Below are 27,504 nucleotides of genomic sequence, written 5' to 3' on the forward strand. Positions count from 1 at the left end.
GCACTATAGCCGCAATCTTTTTACGCTGCTAACAGCGCACGGCTAAACAAGGCCTTAAGGGCACAATATCATCACATACTTAAAAGTATTTCCTTATATAGTAAAAGTAAAATCCTTAAAAGTAAATCCACATACTGGATTGGAGGTTCAAAATCATTGAATAATTGGGATTGGTTCTCGAGCGCCGAGGCTTAGCCAATCAGAGCCAATCCCTGCAGGCAGGGATTTTGAACTTCCAATCTAGGAAGCCCTGACAGAAGACTTTAAGCAAGTGACGGGGACCTGCGAGAAGTGCATAGCGCCTCTTAGGTATGAAGGTTTTTTTTTTATGCAGTTAGGGCTTATTTTAGGGCTTTTACAGTATTGTCACCCGCGCGGACGGTCCACAGTATTCCATATCCATTAACAAGAATGGAGCATTGGCATGGTCGCTCACATGAGCGGACAGCAATTCCGATTGCGAAAAATAAAACCGCAACATGCTCTATTCTTGTGCAGATTCCACACGAACAGCTTCTATTGAAGTCAATGGAAGCCGTCTGACCTATGACCCATCCGCAATTAACACTGTTGATAATGCAAGTACACACAACCTACCGCCTAGCGACAGTGCAGGAAAAGCAAACATTTGGAAAAAATCTGTACTACTCATGTCCGACGGCTGCGGGCTCCTGCATGCGGAATCCAACCCGTTCGTAGCATGAGGTGGTACCTGCAGCCCAATCAGGTTGTACATGTAAATATTGTCCTTCCAGGATGGCACATACAGCAAGCCTTCTTGTGATGGCACTTATGTATCACCTAGCATAGACTCAAGAACATGAAGTAAATACCAGTATATGGGCTGGACAGGGCAGCAGAAGGGCATCACCTTTACATCAAGACGGGTATCTGCTCCTTTGTACGAGGAGGAACAGGAGGAGCAATGCCAGAACCCTACAAAATGACCTCCAGCGGGCTACTAGCCTACATATTTCTGACCAAACTGTCAGCAACAGACTCCATAAGGGTGGCAGGAGGGCCTGACGTCCCATCAGATGGACCTGTGATCACAGCCCCGCACATATGCAGTTTGATTGTTCGAACAATCAACTTTATCATAAATTCTATCAAATATACTTTGTATTAATGTCCTGGCACGTTAGGCTTTGCTGTTTTAGTGGTAATTGAGCTGTCTTATCACAGGGGACACTGGTGGACACGATGAAGGAGGCACAACCCACATCTCACATGGGAGTCCCAAGAGTCTGGGAGAAAATCATGGAACGTATTAAAGAGGTGTCGGCACAAGCAGGAATAGTCAAGAGAAAGATGCTCTCCTGGGCAATGGCTGTCAGCTTGGAAAGAAACTTGAATCCATCAAGGAAGTATGATATGAATAAAGAAGCGCCAATTTTGTAGAAAGATTATATTCAGGATGTTGTTAAATAGTAACTATGGTTTCATTGTAAAAAAAAAGAGTCTTGCCTTATAGGTGTTTTCCAGGGGAATTGACAGTTCTGGCCATCCGTAGCAGATTGTAATCAGCAGGGATCCAGAATGGCGCATCCCTGTCGGGCTGGTAGAATACTTTTGCTACTATTGGAAAAGCCCTTTAAACTAGACGTTGTATTTAATTTAGTGTAAACCACAAGATCTTATTAAGATGGCTGTATTGCAAGAACCTAAGGCACAACTCTCATAAGACAGCACAGACACCAGTGTCCCCGTGCGGTCTGATCTCCACGGATAGCCTGTGAATACTGACAAGAATAGAACATGCAGCAAGTCCGTGTGAAAACCCACCAACATGAATAATGGGCGCACGTGCCTTCCGTGAAATACACAGACGGAAAACACGGCTGCCTGAGTACGGTCTAAGAACAGGAGACACAAAGTGAGAAGGGGAAGATATAGCAGAGATTATGCATTTTTTAAAACATGGGTGAGGCTAAACTCACACGGGCGGGTGCGATATCGGGCCGTGATTCCCAACATGCATTAGTGCAGATCAGACAGCACAAGGAAGGGTGTTATTCTTGTGTTGACCGATGCGTGTGGGGCCTGGAACGTATTTAGTCATGCTCGCCAACGTGATTTCCCAGCAGATGCAAGGTGTTTTTATACCAAAATTGCCCTGCATCACTTCAAGGAAGAAACGGTGGAGGATCACACTGTTTCCACTGCTTATTTCTGTCATTTATGCCTTTCTCAGAATGCTGTAGTTTGGCTGGTTGTAAACTGCTATTTTAGACATACATGATAGGTTTATGTCAGCAGAATCATTTCCCAGTATAGGGTTTAATGCGCCTTAAAAAGGTGTGACACCCAGTTCATAATTTGTATTTTGGTACAGTTTTTGCATACAATTATTTTTAGTCAACAGCGAGACTGGGAGAGCTTCCTCTTAGGGTGCCTTAGTACAGGCTGTAAATGCTGTGGAATCTTTGGCGTTCACAGCATTTACAACACAAACTATGTGGACGAGATTTCAAAAATCTTTTACCTGTGGAGATGAAAAATGCTACACAAAATCTGCCGCAAATTTGAAATACAAATTTTAAAACTTGTGGTAAAACTGGGCCATTTAGGTATGATTTGGCCACTGCGGATCAGCTGCATATTCGCTATGGAAATTCCAAACCATTTATGGCCATTGTGAAGGCACCCCTAAGCCTCATGCATTAAAAGTGGGGCCATGCATGCTGCTATCTAAACTTACAGTGGTATACAGAGTATTATTTTTTGGGTGACTTAACAAAGAAATAAATGCAGAATAGTCCAATATCAATTTGAAGATCTGAAATGCAACACTTTGTACAAAAAACTATGCATCCCACAATACAGTGCCATATTGTACATGGTATTAGAAGCTGAGGTTCTGACAGATGTAAGGTTTCAGCTGTGGGGAACCTATCTATCTGTGGGAGAATGAGAAAATGCCTAAAAGAAAAACTAGATCCATTACAGCTCTCTGGAATATAATTCTGCATTTCACAGTATAAAAAAAGCACACCATCTACAAGGCTTTAACTGGTGAGGTTGTCATGTTTTCTTAGTGGTGAACTGAAGCCGTTTCTCCCAGCTGTGGCAGATTTCTTGGTCTTGTCCAAAATTCGAAAGATGTTGGGTTTTTCCTGCTGCCAGAAACATTTCTCAGGTGCGGCTCCAATCTCTACAGAGACACTTGAATTTTTCCTGGGGCTCAATATTACCTTATATGAAGCCTACGGAATGAGTGAGACCTCAGGACCCCATGTTATGTCTGGCCCTTACAACCATCGCTTCCAATGGTAAGAATGCATTGTTGTTTTTGAAATCTCTTCTCCAAGACTTCCTTCACAGTTTTTTGTAACATTCTTTTTTTTTAAATTCCGGGGGAAAAGTCTAAAAAACCCACTGACCGGAAAACACCCAAAAAGTGAGAAAACCACCACAACAAACACACTTAGGCCACTTTCACACGGCTGAGAAAATCATCTTGCACAAGTATGAACCCCATTCTTTTGCTTGGGGTCATATATAGGAGTGATATTTTCACGCATTGCGGGGAAACAATTGTAGTATGTCCTATTTTTGGGCATTCCATCGGAACGCCTCAGCCATTGTTTGCAAAGTATATGACTCTATTCAAAAAAATGGTGTTCATATTCATGCGTCTCAACTCCCAAAACATGTGCGATTCTCTCGACCGTGTAAAATTATCCTTAGTTTGTAGTGCACTTCAAATTTGCCTACTGATTCACAACTAACATCAGGTCCCGAAAAACTGCAGGAAAAACATCACAAAAAAGCAGCATTTAAATGAATGCAATTTGTGGCTGAACCCTTAAAGCTTTTTAGAGCCTTCATGCAGTGATGATAGAGGCTGACCTTCAGTACATTAAATATGCTGTTATCATACTTACACTTGCAGATTATCTTTGCCACATAATTACTACTGTTTAGCAATCTAATCCTCCTCCCACATCAACAAGGACCTTTGTTCAAAGGTACAAAGCTGTATTGCAGACAGTTATTGTAGAAACAGATTAGTTAAAGAGTTCCTGCACTTTCACTTCGGAGCACTCCGGCTCTGATGGCCATTTTCGGCTCCTTCCAACAGCTGAAGGCAACCCCATATCACACATATACAGCATGATCGTTGACGGAGCAGGAGAGCAAGTGCAGGCACTCTTTAACTACAACCATTATACACAAAGCCCTTTTACTGTAGTAGTCTATGGCTTCCTTACCCAAATTAAAATTTTGATTGGGCTAATACAAAGTAATAAAGGGATATTCCAGAACTTTATCTACTGATTAACAGGGAACTGCCGACTGGGATCGCCACCGATCAGATGATCGTTCGGCCCGCTGTCAGTGCAGAGGGCTGGACATGTTCATCGCTGATCAACGGCAGAAGTGTAACAGACAGCTTCACTCCCATTGAAATCAATGAGTGCTACCACTTACACTTCCAGCTCCTCATTGGGGTCAAGACTGAACATCCGACCCTGACCGCAAGGAGGAGCCAGAAGTGTTGATTTCAATGGGAGTGAAGCCGACTATTATAATTCCTCCTCTGACCATTGCGCTGATAGTGGGCCTCCATTGATCAACTACTTAGGACCTATCCCAAGTTTAGGTAATCAGTAAATATCAATGTTAATAGGCAAACTGAAGTGAATTATCTAGATATGTTCCAACACACAATTCTTTGTTCTGGTGGGAAAATCCTACTTGATAGCATGCATTTCACACAGTTGGAGACTTCTCACCTTTCAAAGGCTTTGTCATTTCTTGGGATTTGAAGGGAAGAATTTTAGACCAGTCTCAGACAAGCATATTTTAACACGTTCGTAGTATGGATTCGTATTATGGCCATATTTCTGATGACATTACAACCGTATGTCATTAGTATTATCATCAATATTTGGCTATGTATATTTCATTTTCAACTGGGCAAATACGAATCTGTATTAAACCAATAAAAGAGAATAGCAATGTAAAGTCAAATGCACAAAAAAATAGGTCAGGCTGCATTTAAAAAAACAGCCCTAAAAAAAAAAAAAAAAAATACAGCCACGTGGATAGATACATACATTTATATTAGCTCTATATTAGGATCCAAAAAAAACATGGACCCAAATATGGAGCTAAAATGTGCTCTTCTCAAACGGCCTTCAAATTCACAGACACCTTACAAATACCCTAGACCTAGAATAATGTTAGCACTTTTTACATATGTTGTAATCCTGCACATAAAATGCTGTTATAGCTGTGGCAAGGCTGTCCCTGGATGCCAAATGAAGCTTGTGAACAAGGACCAGGATGGAAATGGAGAAATCTGTTTTTGGGGGAGAACCGTCTTTATGGGCTACTTGAATATGGAGGATAAGACTAGAGAAGCTTTTGACGAGGATGGTTGGTTACATTCAGGAGACATTGGGAAGATAGATTCTGAAGGCTTTCTGCAAGTGACAGGCAGAATCAAAGGTACGTTGTTACTCAGTTTTTTCCATACGTTTCCAAAATGTGTCAAATTAGTCTTTTCTAGAGGATTTAAACATTGTTTTATTTCAGCATTAGGCTACATGTGCAGGCTTTGGCTTCAAACACTGCTTACTGGCAGCTTATACGGCCATTAGCATGTTTTTTTATCTAGAAAACCAAATGTTGTCCATTGAAATGCTTTTAAAGTTATGTTTTGTATATGCAGAACTGATCATAACTGCTGGTGGAGAGAACATTCCTCCCATCCCCATAGAAGATGCTGTAAAAAGGCATTTACCAATAGTGAGCAATGCAGTGCTTATTGGAGATCAAAGGAAGTTTCTATCAATGCTTCTTACCCTCAAGGTATTTTACTCTATAGGTAGCAAAGATATTGATATTTGCAACATATAATACAAGATATGGTATTTCTTACCAGAGCACTGTGGATTCAGATACTTTGGAACCATTGGATACACTTACCCAAGAAGCAATACAATTTTGTCATGACGTTGGCAGTAAGGCAACAACAATATCTGCGATTGTGGGACAGAAAGACAAAGCTGTGTACAGAGCTATTCAAGAAGGCATAAACAAGTTCAACAGTGAAGCGGTATCAAATGCTCAGCGTATCCAGAAATGGACACTCCTCTCGAAGGACTTCTCAATAGCGGGTGGTGAAATGGGTGAGACGCCAGCAGCTTATTTATTACGCTATCCCGAAAGGCTCTGAACTTGACTCATGAATGGGCTTGTGTTGGCTTACGACTGAGCGTTAGATCTTTATGGACATTTGATTATTTTATACAATGCTTAACTTTTTCTCCAACTCTTTAGGACCAACAATGAAGATAAAGCGACATGCCATCTTAGACAAGTACAATAAAGATGTAGAAGCCTTTTATTCACCGGAACATTAGAGACGTTGCTCCAATATGAAGGACAAATCCTGTTCCATCTCTAAATCTTCCTGAGAACACCACAATGAGAAAATGCATCTACAATAACAAACAAGCACCTTCAGGTTTGATGACCAATTATATTTGTAGTTCTGTCTAAAATGATCTCTTTAAACAAGTCCCACAAACAATAACATGTATTGTAAAAAGTTCATACTGTTGTAAAATGTAGCTACAATAATGTAATCTAGACATTGCTAAATAAGGATTTATACTTCTTGACCTACATACCCCATCACTGCCTTAGGTTGTGTGCACCTCCGATGGAAAAACAACCCTACATTTATACATTCCTGCCACAAATAAACAGCTTTGGTTATAACCATTCCTCCTCTTAGTGTTGATATCAGTGCCTGGCGGACAAAGTGCCTTTAGTAAATGTTGAATGTGGCTTTTAATCCGTAACAGTTACTTGTAGTGATTCACACCGGTCTTCGCCCTCACAAGATATTCTAGTCAGGAATAAAGAGTATAAAACCAAATTATTTTTGCAACACCTTGCGCATTTAATGAATTTGCATAAAGAAAAAAAGAGTACACGTAAAAAAAAGCAGCGCACAGGTCACAAGTACAGGATAAGCTCCCCAAAACATTATAATAAATACACCTTCAAAAATAAAAGATTAAGGCAAGACAAGACATTCATCAAGATGGGTTTTGATTTGGACTGTGCTTTATCCCACGCTTGAACAATATACTGCAGCACCCTCTAGTGGTTTATCCAACAACTATTCTTGAGCAAGGAGTGTATTCTACTATGGCATGATACGTACAAAATAACGCTCTATAGATTAAAGCAATCCAGTTGCTTCCGGATGCAAACATGTAAACCATTAGACTGCCCCCTTCTTGAATGTGATTTCCTTTGCAAGAATTTGCCTGAGAAGAGCGACAAACACAGTTCAAATTGCCACTGTAGTCCTTAGAAGACATCTGCCACTGTCGCTGCAGTTACTAAATCAGTAGCACAGCAGGGACACTGACATGAGGGACATGCTACACATACCTTCGCCGCTACTCAGCCTGCCTCAGGAGCCCCAGAGTCCTCTCTTCAGGCCACTGTGCCATATGTAAATCACCCTGGAGAGGCCAGAAGAGCTGTTCACTGCTGATAGTGGTCCTTTTAAATGGGATGATTATTGCTCCTGTGCTTTCACCAAAAAGCAATAATCGTTCAGTAAATGGAGACAGAGCGGGTCGGAGCATTGTCAATCACTTACTAATTCTGAATATCCGTAGGCAGGCCGGTCAATGTGAGCAGGTATGTATAAGCATGTCCCCCATGTTAGTGTCCCTGCTGCGCTACTGGTTTAGTAGCTGCATGGATGTCGACAGATGTCCTTTAGCTGACAGAGAAAAAATGGGATATGTTATACAACATTGAAAATAAATGCAGATAAGACAGATCAATATTGGATATGCACTGTAGAAGAGAGAAGATTGAAAGATGTTGCAGCAGTAATGACCTCCCTCCAGTAATGGTTATACATGCAATTTAAATCAAGAAAAGGGCACAGCTTATACCGGTGAAGACATTGCAGCCATCAACATGACTGTAGAACTGACTTGGCGTCTTTCTGTAATATACACACGCACTGTCAGGACAGAAGTATAAACGCTCATTCTCTTCTTCTTTGTACATTCGACTGTGACACTTTTCAATATCATTTGCTGCAGTTCGTTCATTCCAATTGGTGTTTGATGTATGTTCTTCCCTTCTCTCTACGATCTCCAGCACATTGATCCACATCTTTGTATTTTCCATTGCTTACTGTCAATGAAGGGCTAGGGTGTTGACAAACGAAATCAGGATCAGCATAACAAGATGCGAGTGTGATTGCAGCTGGCAAGCTGAGCTAGCAGAGATTTATTCGCTGTCTTGTATTCTGCGACAGATCTCTTCTGTAAAATCTGAGCACTTAGAGTTTCCACCCAAGTCTTTGGTTCGAGTCTGTGAGAAATAAAAATACAAAAGAAAATTATGGAGGAAAGAGGAAAAATGCTTAGTAAACCAGAGACAGAAAATAAAACGATTTAGACCAGGGGTGCACAATGTCTTCTGGTCTGAGGGCCACATTGCCATACTAAACCACTTCCAAGGGCCGCAAGGGTATTCCTATCGGAGAGTTTTTGTATATCCTAAGTATATGCCATAATAAATTGAAGTTCCATTTCCAGGAGTCCCACCTATTGGGAGAATGGGGAAGGGGGGTGGGAGGGGAGGTTAAGGGTCACCTTCCCTCCCAATCAGCATTCCAGTGAGGAGGACACAACGCATGCGGCTCTCTCCACTGTAGATGATGGAAGCCTGACCACAGCCTTGCCTTTCATACGTCCTATATACCAGGGGTCCCCAACTCCAGTCCTCAGGGACCACCAACAGGTCATGTTTTTAGGATATCCTATAGTAAGAACACCTGTGGCAATGTCTGAGGCACTGGCAATAATTACATCACCTATGTAACACTGAGGAAATCCTGAAAACCTGACCTTTTGGCGACTGGAGGACTGGAGTTGGGGAACACTGCTATAAACCATAATGGAGAGGGCTACATGTATATACAATGTCTCATTTCTGGAGTGCTTAACTGGTCAAGAGACTTTATTCTCCTAATATATAGAAGACCCAGACATGGCTGCACAGTGCAGCAGTAGTGCTTGTTCTAATATGTAGGGGACCCAGAAATGGTTACACAGTGCACTTGTCCATTCCTGTTGCCCGATGTGCTACTCCTCTTCACCCTAACCTGGAAACTACGGCAGCAGCCTGGCAGGTATTTCTGCGTCCAGATGATTGGGGCCGCACAGAATGGCACTATGGGCCGCATGTTGAGCATCGCTGATCTAGACCTAAACTTTAACATCTAAATCACCCCTTTCATGTGACAGTGGCACAGTAATAGGAGCATCTACAGTAATATAAAAAAAAAAGGAAGAAAAAAAAAAAATGTATACTTAATGTGCCTAAACTAAGTAACCCCTCAACTCAAAATCAGTGATCTGTAACCCATGTTGTAAACATTCCCTACGTTGAGAGCTTAGGATACACATGCCTTTTCAGAAAATAAATTTGTGCATAACTTAAGTTTTTATGTTAAACATTTAAGAATTTTTGGTGTTTTTTTTAACTGTTCAATGTCTCAATCTAGATTTTAAAAATCCTAATATGCTTTTCACACTGACCACTAAGCTAACGAATAGGTGGAGAGGAAGAAGCGCAAAAACTAGAACAATACTAGAACAGTTCTTAGATGCTATGGCATATTACAGGTGAAATTGGGCCTTCGGGAAGGCAATGTAGACAAAATTCTTTTACAAGCTGAGGTAAAGTGGATTTTCCGCCTCGATTGTTTGGATTGTTATATTGAATAGATCGGCGCACTAGCTGTGTTTTTAATAAAGAGTTTGGTATAAATTATTTTAAAAGAATAAATAACGGTTCTGTTTTAGCAGCGAGGAACTTAGGAGGGCCGTTGGGTCTAATGGACGAATATATATATACACACACACACACACACACACACACACACACACACACACACACAATTTGGCACCAGTTTCATAGAAGTCTACATATGAAAACCAGGATGCTTGGAAATGGCGCCAGGGTACGCCGAAACTTGTTGCATCTGTTTGGATCTATTTGTATGAATAATAAAAACTGTGTTTTGGACATTGTCCTCCCCTGGATTCCTTGGATATTATTCCTATTTGGATCTTTGGGCCTTAAAGAGGGGGATTTTTCTCTTGCTTAAAAGGACTTTCACCCTATTTATCCACTTCCATATATAAATGCTTATGAGCGCAAAGGAATTTTTTAATTATAGAGATGAAAACTAGGACATAAGGCACAAACCACAAATGGAAGAAAAACAGAGGTATTGGACAGTGATAACATGCTTGGATAGCTAGCTAGTGATACATTTTAAGAATGTATGGCTCTTTTACAAACAGTTGGGATGCAGCGCTGAAGTGAATTCATACATTATAGCGTTACTAGTAATTATAAGGAAATTTTAGTACCAGTATTTCTGGTGTCGCAATGCACCACATAGCTGTGGTACATCCATTGTGATCCCCATTACACACACATCTCTACTAAATCCATCCTGACCCCACACATCTCTACTACAGCCATACTGACTCCACACATTACACACACAGCTCTATATCCATCCTGACCCCCCCCCCCCCCCCCACACACACACACACACACACACACATTACACGCACAGCTCTGCTACATGGTACATGCATTATGATCCCCATACAGCTCTACATCCATCTTGACCTTACACATGACACACACAGTACATTACATACACAGCTCTACTCCATCCATCCTGACCCCACACGACACACAAAGCTCTACTACATCCATCTTGATTCCCACACAACACACACAACTCTGCTACATGGTACTTGCATTATGATCATCACACACAGCTCTACTACATCCATCTTGATTCCCGCACATTACACATACAGCTCCATTACATCCATCCTGACCCCTACACAGCACATTACACACACAGCTCCTCTACATCCTGATTCACACACATTACACACACAGCTCTACTACATCCATCCTGATTCCCACACATGATACATACAGCTCTACTACGAGGGGCTTCTGATAAGTCTTTGGCTTTGTGTTCTTTTTTTGTTTCTATGGTAACGAATGTTACATCACATGAAAGCCTTGTGTGTCTAATATATGTTTTCAAAATTTTGTGTTTGTAGCTTATGGAAACAGTGATCTAGGCACGTGGGAAAACAAAATGGCGGAGTCTAAGGCGATATTCACAGCAAATGAGAGCAGAGGAGTGATAAAATTCTTGTTTCTGCAAGGAAAGTCCGCGAAGGATATTCATGGTGATATGTCGTAGACATTGGGGGATCAACGCCCTTCATGTTCTACAGTTAAGAACTGGGTTGCCAAACTTAAAACGGGCCACTTCAGCACCAATGATGAGGAATGCCCTGGACGACCGAGAGAGGTTGTTGTTCTGGAGATCGTTGATGCTGTGCACAACCTCATACTGGAGAATCAGTGAATTTCAGCTAAAGGAATAGTAGACATCATGGGGATTTCTCATGGACGTGTTTGTGTCATTATCCATGAACATTTGAACATGAAGAAGCTATCTGCAAAGTGGGTCCCCAAATGTTTGACAACAGATCAGAAAAGCATGAGAGTGAAAACTTCCCGGTCCATTTGTCAGCGTTTCCCGACTGATAAGAACTTCCTGGATCGACTGGTCACTATGGATGAGACCTGGATTTATTTGTATGACCCTGAAACCAAGGAGCAGTCAAAAGAGTGGAGGCACAGTGGTTCTCCTCGCCCAAAGAAATTCAGGGTACAAAAATCAGCCACTAAGGTGATTGTGTCTGTGTTCTGGGAAGAGGACAGCATGCTGCTAGTGGACTACCTTCAAAATGGTTCCATCATCAATGCAAGGTATTACATTGAACTTATGGACCAATTGAGGGCAGCTCTGAAGGTGTGGCAAGCTGTCCACAGGAATCTTGTACCTGCAAGACAACGCCTCCGCTCACACTGCACAAGCAGCCACGGCAAAACTGTGGAGCTAGGCTTCCAGCTGGTTGACCACCTACCTTATTCACCAGATCTAGCTCCCTCCGACTATCATCTGTTTCCAAACCTGAAGAAACACCTCAAGGGTACTAAATTTCACACCATTTCTGATGCCACGGCTGCTACGGATGACTGGTTTGAGGGACAACCGAAATCCTTTTTGCAAGGCTTACAGAACTTGGAATACCGATGTAAGAAGTGTGTTGACATCAGTGGAGAGTATGTGGAATAAATGTAAAATTTCATCTTCCTATCTTGTTTCTTTCTGGGTAAAGTCAAAGACTTATCAGCAGCCCCTCGTACATGCCGATTCACACACACAGCTCTGCTACATCAACATCCATCTTGATTTTCACGCATCAGACTTCTGGATACAGTGATGAGCCCCTGGCTCCATGTGATCCCTGACTCTACCCACACGTGATCACGTGACAGTGACGTCATCACAGGTTCTGGTAGCTGCTGATGGCTTATCCAGTACTTTCTACCAAACTGCACAATGGCCCCTCCCACAGAAGTGACATCAACGCAGGTCCTTAAGCCCATGTTATCTCTGTGGTGGTGGGTCGATGTCTCCATTCAGGACCACCGAGTTGTGTCTGGGATAATAACGGATTAGTTGTATTCTCATTTAGTTATTTTTGTCCTCCCCTTTTCAAGAGCCCTAACTATGTTGTTCTTTTGTTGGTCAGGCTCTGAGTTTTATATATGTTGTAGAACCTTCGATGACGTCACCAGAGGGTGGAGCGATGTCACCAGGGGCAGAGCATTAGAAGCACTCACATACATACTAACGGACAAGTGGTCGTTAGTAGTTTGATTACTACATGCCAGTTCAGTGTCCTACCATTCGTGGTCAGCAGTGAGAGGCAGAACAACCTCAAAACGCATCACTAGCTGCCCATCAATAAAGCTATTATCATCATTCAGTACCGCTATGTCTTTTTCCCCGTTTGTGGTTCTTGTCTCATGTCCTAGTTTCTGCACTCCTTCCTCTGTATGTATTTGGCACCTCTATAGCCTTTTGGCTTATTAGTATCACTAGGATGGATGCAATCTCTTGAAAGATCATATTTTTATGTCTTCCCCCTAACCTTTCTACACTGATCTCTCCCGCCTTGTATTTCCTTTTTTTCATCTAATAATATGATACTTCTTGTTTTGTAGAGAAAGCTTTTCAGCAGTGATAATCACTGGCAGGATTACAGCAGGAAAAAAAAAAAAAAAAAAAAGAAGAATGTATATGCTTCGTCCCGGGAATCCAGACCACAGAGCTGGCTTTGTCGCGACGGATTCGCTGCCCCGTATGGACGATATTTTTGACAAATCATGTCCACATGGCTGGCTAATACTGGGATTAGCAGCCGCCGGCTGGTTTGCCGCAGCAAAATTCCGTGGCGAATCTGCCCAGTGTGACCCCAGGCTTAATGCTGTTAACTTCAGCTCATGCAAGATCACAGTCCCCCATAGTCATGCACAGACAGCAGAATAAAAACAGGTTAGAAAAATGGAGTACGTTTCACGATCTGATTTTATAATTAGTAAAACAATATGTGTCAGATACATTCCCTGCATTACCTACACCACTGTATCTGCAAATCCATATCAGCTGCCATCTACTCTTACCTTGCCAGCTTTTATGGTTTCAAAGCAGGCGTTCTCTATCTTCTGTGCATATGCCTGTAATCCCATATGCCGCAGCATCAGAACTGCACTTAACAGCAGAGCGGTAGGGTTAGCCAGGTCTTTACCTGCAATATCTGGGGCAGTACCATGGACCTAACAATAAAAGAACATATAAATCCAAATTAGAGGTTTCCATTAGTAGCTAAAAGTAAATATATTCTTTTTCTTCATTAAATTATGTATAGGAGTTAGATTATTGACAGTATATCAAAGCAAGATGCACACTTCAGTATACGCAACGCATCTATACTGCAAACTAGCTGTACAGATGTTTATGTGTGACCAATATACAAGAGACATATGGACCAAGATTTCTATTCAAGACCCAAATACCAAGCACAATAAAATGTTTATTACTATATAATCCTCAGTTATATGCAGAATCCCTTTATACAATGACCCCCCTGCAAATAGGGGACAATAAATGCATCTGGAAGATAATATATAAGGTTATATACCGATTCAAAGATCGCCACGCCATTAGCACCAATGTTTCCACTTGGGGTAACCCCAAGACCACCGATCAGTCCGGCACATAGATCACTGTAGAGGTAGAAAATGAAAGAAAAAAAAACGAAGTAACAGTAAACTTATGAGTGCAAATATTTGTATATACTTCTAGAATACCATACTATTTTTATTAGTTGCAGCAATGTGACAAAATCAGTATTTAGCTCCCCCTTCCCCCCCAAAATCTTAGACGAGCTGTCCTCGTTCTGCAGGAAGGACAATACAGTTTTGGACAAACAGAGTTCGTTCTACTTTAAATGGCTGTAGCCCCAGTTCTATTATGCTTTTGGTGTCATTATTAAAGCTACGATTCTTGGCTTTACAATGACACTAAAAGCATATTTCTAGCCCTAACAAAACCAAAGCTACGGCCTTTTGTAGTGGAGTTGGGAATGCTTCATTTATAGCTGTAATTTTTGGTCAGTGTGTGAAGAGAGAGGAAAAAGGGGAGACCAGCGTCAGTAGAGATCCGCGATTTTCCTGCATTTCCCTATCACAGTGGTCGGCACGTGACGCGTCACTCCTACGCCAGCCGCGGCTAACCTCCGGAGTCTATGGCGAGCGCGCATGCGTGCCCCTTTCCGTCGCGCATGTGCACTCGTCGCCGACGCCGGCAGTTAGACGCGAACGGTGTAGGAGTGACGCGTCGCACGCCCAGCGTCACATGCCGACCACTGACGAGGGTGGAAGTACTTGCTGCCCGGCAGTGGTTGAGGCAGTTGCAGAAGCTGGAACTTTACCAGCTTCTGCACTGCCTTATACAGCCTGCAGGACGGACATGGGAAGACAAGGAGGTGTCTGGTGAACGGCCCCGTAAGGTGCAGGCGAGTACAGAATTTGTTTTGCTGACAGAATCCCTTTAACTGAAGTTATTATTAGACCTCTTTAAAGAAAAATGTTTTAGTCCATGTGGGTGACTTTCCTATGGTCATTCATGGTCGTGAGCTTTTTTTTCTGTGGGCATTTTTCTTTTGGGCATATTTCTGACCACCATGACTGACAGATCAGATGTCATTAAAAACTACAGTTCATCCCGCAAAAACCAAACAGACAAGCAATAGAAACTCTCACACAGCGCCATCCAAAGAAAACTAGGAATTTCTGTTGTATGTTCTTTATGTACGGCCAAACGACTGGATCGATCTGCACCAAATTTATCACATAGCTAAATCTGGCGCTTCCAAACCAGGTTTCAGCTCTCTAGGACCTACCGTTTGACACATTTGCTAAATCGGAATTCAAACACAAATATTAAAGGGCGTTTCTGGTTACTGGACAACCCCATTTCAATAGGACTTCCTGTATGAAAATAATGAAGTAAACAGCAGTCCCCTGATTTCCTGTGACACCATCTGTCACAGTAATCACCGGGACCACAGCGTGGCTGCAGCATTGGATCTGGACAACAGAAGAGGGGTAAGTATAGTTCACTTTATTATTTTAATAAAGAAGGTCCTATTGAAGTCTTTTTGTGATGCCACTGTCAAGATTCTAAATTGCTGTACCCAACAACCCAGCCATGAACGGACTGTACATTATTAGGTTTATTATGTTGGCTTCACATCAGTAGCAAACAAAGTTTTTAGTCCCACACACACACACACAGTTACATGAAACAGACCAGTGAAAAGCCGGGAAATTAAGCCAGTATATATTAAAAGTGCAAAAGCAGTAAAACATAAAAAAACTATATTATATTGGAAACTACATAATCATACTGACCGGCAGAATTAGCTTAACATGTCATTTATACTGCATGGTCAATGCCATAAAAAGAAAAAAAAATACCAGAGTTGAAGCTTTTTGTTAATAGAATAAAAAGTGATCAAAATGTTTTATGTTTCCATAAATAGTAAAGTTGAAAACTACACCTCATCCCACAAAAAACAAGGCCTTCCACAGCTTCAGCAAATGAAAAAAATACAAATGTGATGGCTTTTCAAATACAATTTTGTATTCCAAGTGTGCAAAGGTAGCAAATCATGAAAAAAAAAACACTATTAATTTGGTATTGCAATTATTGTGCTGACCGACAGAATACAGTTATGTTCAACTTGCCCTGCAAAAACCAAGCCCTTGTATACCCGGTCAACAAACAACATGAAACAAACAAAAAAATGTATGGTTCTAAGGGCTTCTTCACACTGGCAAGAGAGGGGGGGGGGGGGGGGGGGATGCAAGATTTTCTCACAATGTGAGAGTGAGTGAAAATGCACGATTATGAAACCAGTGATTTTCAATGGTTTCATTCTCATTTGTGATGCTTTCACCCCTGTGATGCTGCATGAAAAAAAAAAACAAGAAAAAAAAACGGCATCTCCTTTCTTTTTGCGATATTGCCTTTTGTTTTTAATGGGAGAACATTGCAATCCCCTGCAGTGGCTGCGACAGCTGCAGCAGGGGATTACTTTAGCCCACAGGGATGTGAAACTGTTGCATCTAGGGATTTCCACATGTTCTCAATGGACTGGCAGCAGCAGTGGCCGCCCACTGAGAACAGTGGGAGTACATCGCGATCTCCTGCCACATCTGTGACAGACTCAACGGAAATGAAGGGAACCCCCCCCCCCGCAGTGATGCAAGGCTGTTTCCTTGTGAAAACGCCTCACATCCAGGAGTTTTCAGAAAGACTGCAAGGGTGATATTGGGCCGTGAATCATGGCCCGATATCGCCCTAGCCAGTATACAGGAGCTCTTAGAATATGATGGAAGAGCCAGAAAACCTGGTTGGTTACTAGGGCTTAAAATAAGATCACTAAGAGATAATATCCAATCACCATGTAAAAACACAATTGTGAATATCGTGCTGCTAAAAAGGAGTCTACCGAGTCATGCAAAGTAATACAGCAGAGACAGTGATAATGTAAAGGCAATCTAGTTGGGTCATACTTAGAAGTCATTATACAACATTAAAGGACCAACCTCAAGATGTCTCCATACAAGTTTGGCATTACAAGAACATCAAACTGTATAGGATCCTGGACCATCTAAAGAGCCAGAAGAGAAAAGGAGAGAAAAAAAATCACACTCGGCATCATCACTGAATAGGTACTGGGCATTTTAGCTTGAGAACTTACATTGAGGCACACTGTATCCAAGTACATTTCATTAAACTTAATGTCTTTGTAGTTTTCAGCAACTTCCCTGCACTTCTTCAAGAAAAGCCCATCAGACATCCTCCTGAAAACATACAGTGAGCATATCAGACACTGGAGAGGGAAACAGTGCAGATACCCAACATACCCATTTGGAAGCCAGTGTGAACAAAGCCTAAAGAAGAGTTTACGATTATCAATACCAATCACCATGAACAAAATGAAACTTTCTGATAACTCTACCCAGACAGGGTAAGGAGTGCCTTAAAGGGGTTTTCCAGATTTATATAAGTAAAGCTTAAATCAGTATATAAAACAAGAAGCTAAACCCCCTGGGCTCCATATGGAAGAGTATGTTGATTCTCAGCGCACAAATCAACGAATGCCTCTCATATCAAACATATATAAGGAATTTTGTCATCTTTCTACTCCTTGTTGTGTAGGCAGCACTCACATGATATTGGCTTTGTGCACTGCAGTCACTGTACTTCTCTGATTGTTCCGTGCATATTCAAAGGCAAACTCTGCAATTCTTCGGCTGGCGTCCTCTGTGATCAGCTTAATGCTCTGCACTACTCCATCCACGATCTAAAAAGACACCAAATAGCATAAGGTAAAAATAAAGTTTTCAAGTACTGGAGAAAAGGAACTGAACAGCACTGTGATGCAGGTAATGGAATCTCTTGGGTTATGTTCACGTGGGCGGATTTGCAAGGGATTTTACATTTTCAGTAGCAGCAAAAGTGGATGAAGTTTTCAAAATCTCAATCACACTTTGCAGATAAATCCTCTGCGGAAATTAAGATACAATGAGGAATTGAAATCTGCAGCATGTCAATTATAACACAGGATACTCTGAGGATTTGGGTCAATAGACTTCAAAAGGAGAGGCCGAAATCTACAAAATAACTGCAGTAAATCTGCAACAGCAGCTGAGGATTTTCTGCATGGAAAATACGCATATAATCTTCACAAAATCCATGGCAAATTTGCACCATGTGAACATAGCCATATACTTATACCAGTTACTAGAGATGAGCGAGTATACTCGCTAAGGCACATTACTTGAGCGAGTAGTGCCTTAGCAGAGTATCTCCCCGCTCGTCTCTAAAGATTCGGGGGCCGGCGGGGAGATCTCTCTCTCCCTCTCTCCCCCCTGCAACTCACCTGTCACCCGCGCCGGCCCCCGAATCTTTAGAGACGAGCGGGGAGATACTCGGCTAAGGCACTACTCGCTCGAGTAATATGCCTTAGCGAGTATACTCGCTCATCTCTACCAGTTACCCATAATATAACTGGTGCACTCAAAGTCACACAAAGCTAAATAATGTAATAACTAGTGAAATGTCACAGAAGGGATTGATAGCGAAATATCGTTACGCATATTTGAGGTATGTTGTCTGATGGTCACTGGGAACACTCAAGTCAACAATGATAGGCCATAGTAATCTTTACAGGCCATACAATAACAAATATGTAGGTCCCTGACGAATTGTTCAGTGAAGCTACTAATATACTATAGAGCGTATTGGTGTTAATGGCAAGCTCCAGACGAACTCCACTCCCCATAGACTACAATAGTGTTACGCACCACATGCTCAATCCCACTGTATTCTCCTTCGGTGTTCTCCCGTATGGTAACTAAGTCCACATCAGTGTAAGGAGTCTTGTAACCCTCAATAGTGACACATGGACGCACATTAGCATAAAGGTCAAAAGTTTTTCGAAGCAACAGATTCATGGATGGATGTCCAGCAGCGATTGGTGTCTTCAAAGGTCCTGATGAATGAGCACATGATGAGAGTCATTAAACCAATGTGTCATTTTATGCAAAAATTTGGCATTGCAATTCTTATTTAAATATTGGAAGCTACCTTTAAGTCCCATCTTATTTTTATCCATGGATTCTTTGGCTTCCGGAGGGATCATCCACTTGCCACCAGGTCCTTTAATAGCAGTAACATTCCTTTCTTCCCACTGGATAGGTGCCTGGAATAACAGCGGCTCAGTTAGGAGGAAGTAATTCACGTTAATACCTCAATTCCCAAAGATAATCCCATTAGTGCTGGTAATAAATGCACCAAACACATAATAGTATAATGGATTTCAATCAATTGCAAGTATAACAAAGCATTATACAAATACTATGTACTAATATATGTAATGACTCGAGCGAGTAGTGTGCCTTAGCGAGTATACTAACTCATCTCTAGTAATGACAAAAACACACTAGCAGTCTCTAAAACAAAATACATTATTGAAAGTGAATGAAGAAAAAAATATTGAGAAAAACAAGCCGAGAGCTAGAATCTGGTAATTTTATTTTTTTATCTGAGATTCTGGATTTAACCAAATTGTGATTCAAGTGACCTTCACAATCTTTACAAATCTAACAGTCAGATTGAGTGAAAAGGCATCCTAAGTTATGTTCACACAGGCAGAATCTGCGTCAGACTGATCAGTAGCTAGTTATAAAAGTCAAGACAAGAATGGATCAGGGCAAGAAGAAGTTTTTTCTGTATAAACCGTAAAGGAAGGGTGGATTCTGGAGAGGTTTTTGAGGTGCAGGTGACACAAGTATGCAAGAGAATGAGAATAGGGAGTAAAGGAAAGAATGGAGTTAATTATGACCCCAAAACACTGGGCATGCTGCCTAGGAGTTATGGTAGCACTCAAATGGAAAGATCAGGTTTAGGTAACTTATTTGGTTATGCATTAACAATGTGGGTCCCGATTCCACAATCTATACTTTATTGTGTAGGTTCCCTACCTCTTCTCTATACTTTCTGAAAGGTTGGTCTCAAGTTAGATTATACCCATTTACAGATAAGGCAATATTCACCGCTCTTATGATCTTATTTTATCTTTTCAAATAAAAAGTATATTAAAGGAGGTTGCCCGAGATGTTAAAAGAAAAAAAAAACAAAAAGAAAAAACAGGTTTCCCATCATAGAAAACAACAAAAACTCACCTCTCCTGTGTCACAGCTCCATCCTCTGTCCCTGGCCTTTGTTTAGAGGCTGCAGCAGCCTGTCTACGGGATGTCACAGGCTGCTGCAGCCAATCCTAACGCTCCAGCACTGTAAATATTACATCACAGGGAAAAGACCCAAAGCTGCTGGAGGAAAGATGTGGGGAGTCAGGAGATTATATAAGGATTATATAAGGAATGTAGCTAATAGAGATCCACGATCAAAATCACATGACATCCAAACAAAAAGTCTTGCTTTAAAAAAAAAAAAAAAAATATCCAGGTCCCGGGTTAAATTGTCACTACCTTGAAGTAAATTAGAAAGTAAGCAAGCATGCACACAAACATAGTGCTTATATAGCACAGATTTTCTGGTTCTTCCCAATCATCTGATAAGTGTTTGCTCATCATACTCACTTTGGCTGCATCAAAAATCTTTATTACCGCAGAAGAAATTTCAGGACCAATCCCATCGCCAGGTATGAGTGTGACCGTCTGTACCTGTGAAGACGACAGCACTTTGAAGTTAGTCCTTCATCTGCCCAGCCGCTAGATTATATATTATTATACTGCAAATCAAACGTTCTTTCTGCAATTTAACCTGTGAATACTTCAAGTAGATTGGGATGTTTATTACTAGCACTAACCTATCCATTGATGGACTATTCACAAAAGCAGTATGCATGAACACAGAATTCACACAAAATAGTTTTCAGCAAGGTTGAAAAAAAAAAAAAAGAAACTTTCCTAAACATTTTTAAAGGGACTTAGATATTGTTGGCCTGCGCTTTGGATTGTTCCTCAATATTAGATTAGGAGGAGGATACAAGTCCTGGCACCCCCACTGACCAGCTGTTTAATGAGGCCATGGTGCTTGGGCAAGCACTGTTGCCTATTTCTCAGTCTGTGACATCCCTTCAATTAGTCACATGGCCTTTCTGCAGCTCATTTCCATGAAAAGGAATGGAACAGAGTTGCAATACCAGGCACAGTCGCTATGTAATGTATAGCACTGTGCCTGGTATATACTGCAGAGGCCGCAGTGCTCACCCGACTGCTGTAGTCCAGTCAAACAGTTGATCAGCAGGGGGGGCTCGGAGACAGCCCCCCTACCAATCTGATATTGACCCTGAAGATAGGTCAGCAATATCTAAGTCCCAGAAAACTCTCTTAAAGATGATATACTACAGTGCAGAGTGTCTTTACTACAAGTTAGACACTGCTGTCAGTCTATATAGTGCAGAAGCTGTGGTCAGGTCGCAGGATCTAGACTGCAACAGCGTGCACAACAGAGTCTAGAGCGAAGGCGTGAAGATGCAAAAAGTGTAACTAAGACCTCTGCATGGATGTGCCATCATAAGGACAGCAAGTGACTGGAGGATATATATTCTATTCCATGGAATGCACTTTATTAATGTCTTACACCATAGCCATCCACAACTCTAACGCTACAATATGGCCTCTGACATGGTTCACAGCACAATATTATAGGGCAGTTTCAGGTAACAATGTGAAAGCGACACTTTACTCACTTGTTATATGCAAGAATTACCCATAAATAAACCACCCAAAGAATTAATCAAATTAGGTTTTCAAAATTATAATAGGTACAGAGCAGAAATAAAATGCTGGAATGTCATCTGTATACTCACAGGACCAGAGAACGCCCTGACTCCATGCTGGGGAGTGTTGATGGCTCCAGCGAAGCGACCGATCTGTAAAAATATATAACAATGTAAACAAAAGAAGAAGAAAAAACAGAAATTGTAGCTCTAGGCCAGTCGCACACGACCGGATTTTAATTGCAGAGCCCGCGATCGTCACACGCGGTCGATCAGTGGTATTCAGCATCCATTGAAAGAATGGAACATTGGCATGTCCGCTCACATGAGCAGATTGCGATTTCTGCGAGCAGAAATAAAATGGTAGCACGTTGTGTTTTTATGCGGTCTCCGCACAGACAGCTTCCATTGAACTCAATAGAAGCCATCTGACCCGTGGCCCATCTGCAATTGCATTCGCAATGCAGAAAAGACCAAGTCTGTAGGGTCGCCGGCCGGGGACAGAACCGTATTCTGCTGAGAGCTCCAGCATGCGTAATCCAACTTGTCTGTGTTCCGCCAGCCTTATTCTACCAAATTTGCTTTAGGATGATAACAGCGCTATACCGCATGTTACAAAACACTACATTTATAAAGACATGGCAGGACTTCATTTGTTGTATGCTTTTCACAAGAAGTTTATTATTGCATATTTTTAGAGCCACCATGCCCGGCCGTATCACATCTTGCATCCAAACTAGAGGCGGTACATCAGGGTACTAGAGCCTCTATGCCCCCCCTGTATCACATCTTGTATCCGAGCCTCTATGCCCCCCCCTGTATCACATCTTGTACCCAACAGGGTACTAGAGCCTCCATGCCTGCCAGTATAACATCTTATATCCAAGCTAGAGGCAGTACAACAGGGTACTACCCTGTTTCCCCAAAAATAAGACGCATCTTATATTAATTTTTGCTCCCAAATATGCGCTACGTCTTACTTTCAGGGGGTGTCTTATTTTGCCGCGGCCACAGAAACAGAAAAGCGTGCGGCCAGGTCGCTTCAAAACAAGCGGCTGAGTGCCGTGGGTTTTGAAGCAGCGCTTTCCCGGCGGAAATCTCGCTGTTTATCGCTGTGGCCAAACTGCGAGATTTCCGCTGGAAATACGCTCTGTGAGAACCCAGCCTTAAGAATCACACACAGGTTGCCTGACTCACACACAGAGCCATAAAAAAATAAGGGCTGTAAAGTAACGTACCTGTCTGCAGACAGAAGCTCCTATACCACTTGTAAGCAGGGATGGTATTGCAGCTTCCGGCCACCAGGGGGAGCTCATCACAGCAGGAACAGAACGTACAGTATGGACTTTTCCAGCCAGCAAGGGGAGCTCACAACAGCACACTCTTACAGCACAGCAGGGACAGGATAACAGCAGACTGTCTGCAGATCTACCTATACATCTGGAGGTAGGAGACAACGGAGATGGCAGCAGGGGACAGGCCTCTTGACTTGACTGCACACTTTAGTATGCCTTACTATCGGGGGGTGCCTTATATTTGGGACTTCTGCAAATTTCTTACTATGTCTTACTTTCAGGGGGTGCCTTATTTTCGGGGAAACACGGTAGACCTCCATGCCCGCCTGTATCACATCTTGTATCCAAGCTAGAGGTGGTACAACAGGGTACTAGAGCCTCCATGCCTGCCAGTATAACATCTTGTATCCAAGCTAGAGGCAATACAACAGGGTACTAGAGTCTCCATGCCCCCACGTATCACATCTTGTATCCCAGCTAGAGATGATATAACAGGGTACTAGAGCCTCCATGCCTGCCCGTATCACATCTTGTATCCCAGCTAGAGGGGGTACAACAGGGTACTAGAGCCTCCATGCTGCCCGTATCACATCTTGTATCCAAGCTAGAGGCAATACAACAGGGTACTAGAGTCTCCATGCCCCCACGTATCACATCTTGTATCCCAGCTAGAGATGATATAACAGGGTACTAGAGCCTCCATGCTTGCCCGTATCACATCTTGTATCCCAGCTAGAGGGGGTACAACAGGGTACTAGAGCCTCCATGCTGCCCGTATCACATCTTGTATCCCAGCTAGAGGCAATACAACAGGGTACTAGAGCCTCCATGCTGCCCGTATCACATCTTGTATCCCAGCTAGAGGCGCTACAACAGTCAAGTGTTCAGCTTTCAGCAATAAATTCTCCTTCGGCTCTGTTATTGTAATCACTCACTTATATCAACGTTACAATCACACAGAGAAAGCTTCATTTCTTTCCAACAACTTCTTCCAGGTACTTGATTTTTTATTTTTTTGGACAATAAGTGTATTGTAAGTCTGACAAAGAGGCCAAGCAGCTTGGAGAGATTACTATTACATCATTGTTGTTACCCACTAAAAGTTACCACATCTACAGGATTTTACTTCATTCACTGGGAACAATAACATGCTGTTCTACTGGCTAACACGGAACTAAACTTTTATAGAGATCTGAGGCTGACCCTCACATATCTGCCAGGGATGTGCCAGTGGACCTGCACAAGTATTAGCCTCACTGTCATCGACTACCACAGCTCTTCAATGCAGTCTGTGCAAACAATGAATATTCTGCAGCATGGAGAGTGGGGGCATATCTGATCCTCTTGCATTGCATGCTATGTCTGAATATTTAAGCACAGAGTCTGCATCCAAATTCAGAATGTGTGATCACAGCCCAAGGCAGCATTAAGGCCTCATGTCCACGGGCACACACTGTTTACCAGTGCAGAATCCTGTAGCGGATTCCAGCCGTGCCCGCCGCCACGTGGCCAAAAATGACATTTTCCTCACCTGTCCAGGCGCTGTGTGACCAGACCTTCTTTTATTCTGCACAGCGGATATGCTGGCACGCCGCATGCATGCACTGTGCTTTCTATTTTAAATATCCTGCTTTCCTGTGGATCTGCGGCACCGATGCTGCGTCAGCTGCCTCTGTGCCGCAGATTGGGCAGCTTCCACTGACTTCAATGAAGGCCGTCCGTGTGGGAAAACCACAGAAAATGTAGCATGACGGGAAAAAATTACCTACAGATGCCCAATGCATGTCTATGGGCATAATGAACTGCGGATCATCCGCGGGGATTCCACAATTCAATTTTGCCCGTGGACATGAGGCCTAAAGCAGAAGAGTATCTTAGGGGGTCATGCACACTGCTAAATTAAGGCCTATTTAGACCCAATGATTCTTGCTCAAAGCCGTCATTTGAGCGAGAATCGTTGTGTCTAAATGCACGGACATCGTGCAGTTTTTGTGCACGAGTTGTTCATCATTCAATTCTAGTTTTCTTGAATTGAGCGATGAACTCTTTATCAGCGGTGCAGGCTGTTATAACAGTCGGCAGCTCTGATAAGATTCTTTCAGCTCGCGTCCCGCTGGTAGTTCCCAGCGTACGCAAGCTGTAAGCACGGAGAACAATACAGCTGTTTGCTTATGCAGAACGACTGTATTGTTCGCCTAGAGATAGCGGCGGTGTCCCGCTCCGTCTGCATAGTTCTTTAGCAGCTACTTAGCGACTATAGACTATGCAAAGATGATCACTCAAACTATCGTTTGAGCGACCATCTGTCAGTGTAAATGGGGTTTTAGAGTGCTTTCACACCTGCGCCCAGAGTTCTGCTTTCCTCCTCCGTACGGGCACAGGAAAGTGGCATCCCTGTGGCTGAACGACTCCGTCTCGGGATGGAACTGAACAGCACTGGACGGACCCTATTGACTATAACAAGAGCAGTTCATCTGCCCAGCTTCAAGGATTTTGAACCTAATGAAGGTTCCAATGCAGCTGTGAAACCACCCTTAGGGCTCCGTTTTGCAAAAAGACATAACGTCCTGCTAATAGGCCTGATAACGTTAGGCTGGGTTCACACAGGGCGGAGATCTTGCAGAATGTGAGCGGTGAGAGCGCACGGAAATTCCATGAGATTTCCGCAGCATAAATGGTGGTGTGCAGGGATGTCTGTGAGGAAGGGTCCGCATGGAAATACCACCCGGTGCGAACCCAGCCTGGCAGGATCTCTCCAGTTCCCGTGGGGGTATTCTAGGTCACACAGTACACGGTGCCCAGTGGCAGCAGACACAGCAGTGAGTACTAGAGGCCATGCCTGCCTGGCATAGAGCAGTCACATAGGAATGACTGTGGAGCTCCCCGGGACCTGCAGGGCAGGAGGCAGCAGCACCCACAGGACGTTATATCCTCCCTGCAGAAGAACGAGTGTTTTCTCCCTCCTGCGGACAAGCCTCCGCTACAGCACGCCCCCTGGCATGTCGCTGGGAAGGCTGCTGCGATGTCTCTCCTGCCCGCCCACACGTGGACCCTGCCCGCACAACCCCAATAACCTTGTCACCAGCGCCCTGCACCCACATGGTCGCGCACATCCCCAGCCCGCCCCGTACCCACCGACTGCCTGCGATACCGCTCAGCCACATTCCTACCTACCAGTGACCTCCAGACGCTGCCAGCCATGTTCATGAGACACCGTGAGGGGGAGGAGCAAGACAGCAGCCCGGAAGCTGCTGCAGCGCGCCGGAAGTGGATGTTGCTTAGTTACCAGAGACAATCATTCGGCGGGGTGTACTACCCTGGTGTACCCAGTACCCACTCCTCTAGGGGGCATAACTTTACAATGGCTGCCACCTGCTTAGTCTGCTAGTGTGGTGACTGCAACTTGTGGAGAAGACCGGGATGTAATGTGGTGACTGAATACTGGTGCGGTATAAGGCCAGCGGCCCATGAGCGGGGCGGATTCCGCATGCAGGAGCGCGCAGCAGAATCTGACCCTGTGCCGGGCGGTGTCTGTGCGGACCTGTAGTTCTGCCTTTTCTTCTGTACAGCGGTTGGTCCGCACGGCTCGCCGTCAGACATGCACAATACAGATTTTTTTTAAACTCCTGCTTTTGGCCGCCTGCACACGGGCGGAAATCCTGCGGCGGTATTTCCCGCGGGATTTCCGCCACTGAAAGTCTGCATAGGAGTGCATTACAATGCGCACTCCTATGCAAACGGCCGCGGTTTGGCCGTGCAAAATCTCGCACGGCAAACAAACCGCGGCATGTCCTATTTTTGTGCGGGGCTCGCACTCACCCAGCCGCCGGCTCTGGTCTGCGCATGCGCCGCAGCCGGCACATGAAAGAGTCGGGGCCACCAGGCGCGGGTGAGTACGCGCTCGTCCCTGCAGGCTCTCGGGTCGGGTCCCGCAGCGAGAATTCTCGCTGCCGGATCCGACCCGCTCGTCTGCAGGCGGCCTTTATCGTCTAGCGATGATGCGGAATACGCAACCTTTCCACAATGTCAGTTGTGGAATGGCCGCAGGTTGGCGGCTTCCATTGATTTCAATCGAAGCCGTCCGCACAGAATCCATGCAATAATGGTGTTTTTGTTTCAGTGAGCAGATAATTGCAGTCGCTGCCCGCTCATGTGAGCCGACATACGGATGCTCCATTGGTTTGAATTGGTGCAAAATGCCACGGATTGTTCACAATTCAAACCCGGTGGTGTGCAGGCGCCTAACTGCGGGAGGTCTGGTAATTGTAGCTGTAATACATAATGTAGAAGAAAATGGTAACCTAGTATGGAAGAATATCCAGTTCAGCCTATTCGCCCCCAATGTTGATCCAGAGGAAGGCAAAAAAACC

At 43.4% G+C, this 27,504-nt stretch overlaps 2 protein-coding genes across 2 annotated transcripts in view; one reads left to right on the plus strand and one right to left on the minus strand.

The window, feature by feature from the left end:
* Nucleotides 1-6,747, plus strand: part of ACSBG1 (acyl-CoA synthetase bubblegum family member 1) — a 37,874-nt gene extending 31,127 nt beyond the window's left edge. Inside the window, exons 10-15 of the mRNA XM_066592282.1 lie at nucleotides 1,186-1,367; nucleotides 3,039-3,272; nucleotides 5,240-5,457; nucleotides 5,681-5,820; nucleotides 5,894-6,140; nucleotides 6,292-6,747. Of these exons, the coding sequence (XP_066448379.1) occupies nucleotides 1,186-1,367; nucleotides 3,039-3,272; nucleotides 5,240-5,457; nucleotides 5,681-5,820; nucleotides 5,894-6,140; nucleotides 6,292-6,374 (1,104 nt within the window). The 3' untranslated portion in view covers nucleotides 6,375-6,747. The remainder of the gene's footprint in view (nucleotides 1-1,185; nucleotides 1,368-3,038; nucleotides 3,273-5,239; nucleotides 5,458-5,680; nucleotides 5,821-5,893; nucleotides 6,141-6,291) is intronic.
* A 148-nt stretch (nucleotides 6,748-6,895) lies between these two features.
* Nucleotides 6,896-26,399, minus strand: IDH3A (isocitrate dehydrogenase (NAD(+)) 3 catalytic subunit alpha). Its single transcript, XM_066592283.1, has 11 exons — nucleotides 26,309-26,399; nucleotides 21,930-21,992; nucleotides 20,695-20,778; nucleotides 19,181-19,295; nucleotides 18,898-19,085; nucleotides 17,761-17,894; nucleotides 17,289-17,391; nucleotides 17,134-17,198; nucleotides 14,160-14,244; nucleotides 13,642-13,794; nucleotides 6,896-8,364 (listed from the first exon to the last, which is right to left on the minus strand). Exons 1-11 carry the CDS (start codon nucleotides 26,339-26,341, stop codon nucleotides 8,281-8,283), a joined length of 1,107 nt encoding a protein of 368 aa, XP_066448380.1. The 5' UTR covers nucleotides 26,342-26,399; the 3' UTR covers nucleotides 6,896-8,280.
* Between the last annotated feature and the right edge of the window lie 1,105 nt (nucleotides 26,400-27,504).

This window comes from Eleutherodactylus coqui, chromosome 2 (genome assembly GCF_035609145.1).
Source record: "Eleutherodactylus coqui strain aEleCoq1 chromosome 2, aEleCoq1.hap1, whole genome shotgun sequence".
Lineage (NCBI taxonomy): Eukaryota > Metazoa > Chordata > Amphibia > Anura > Eleutherodactylidae > Eleutherodactylus > Eleutherodactylus coqui.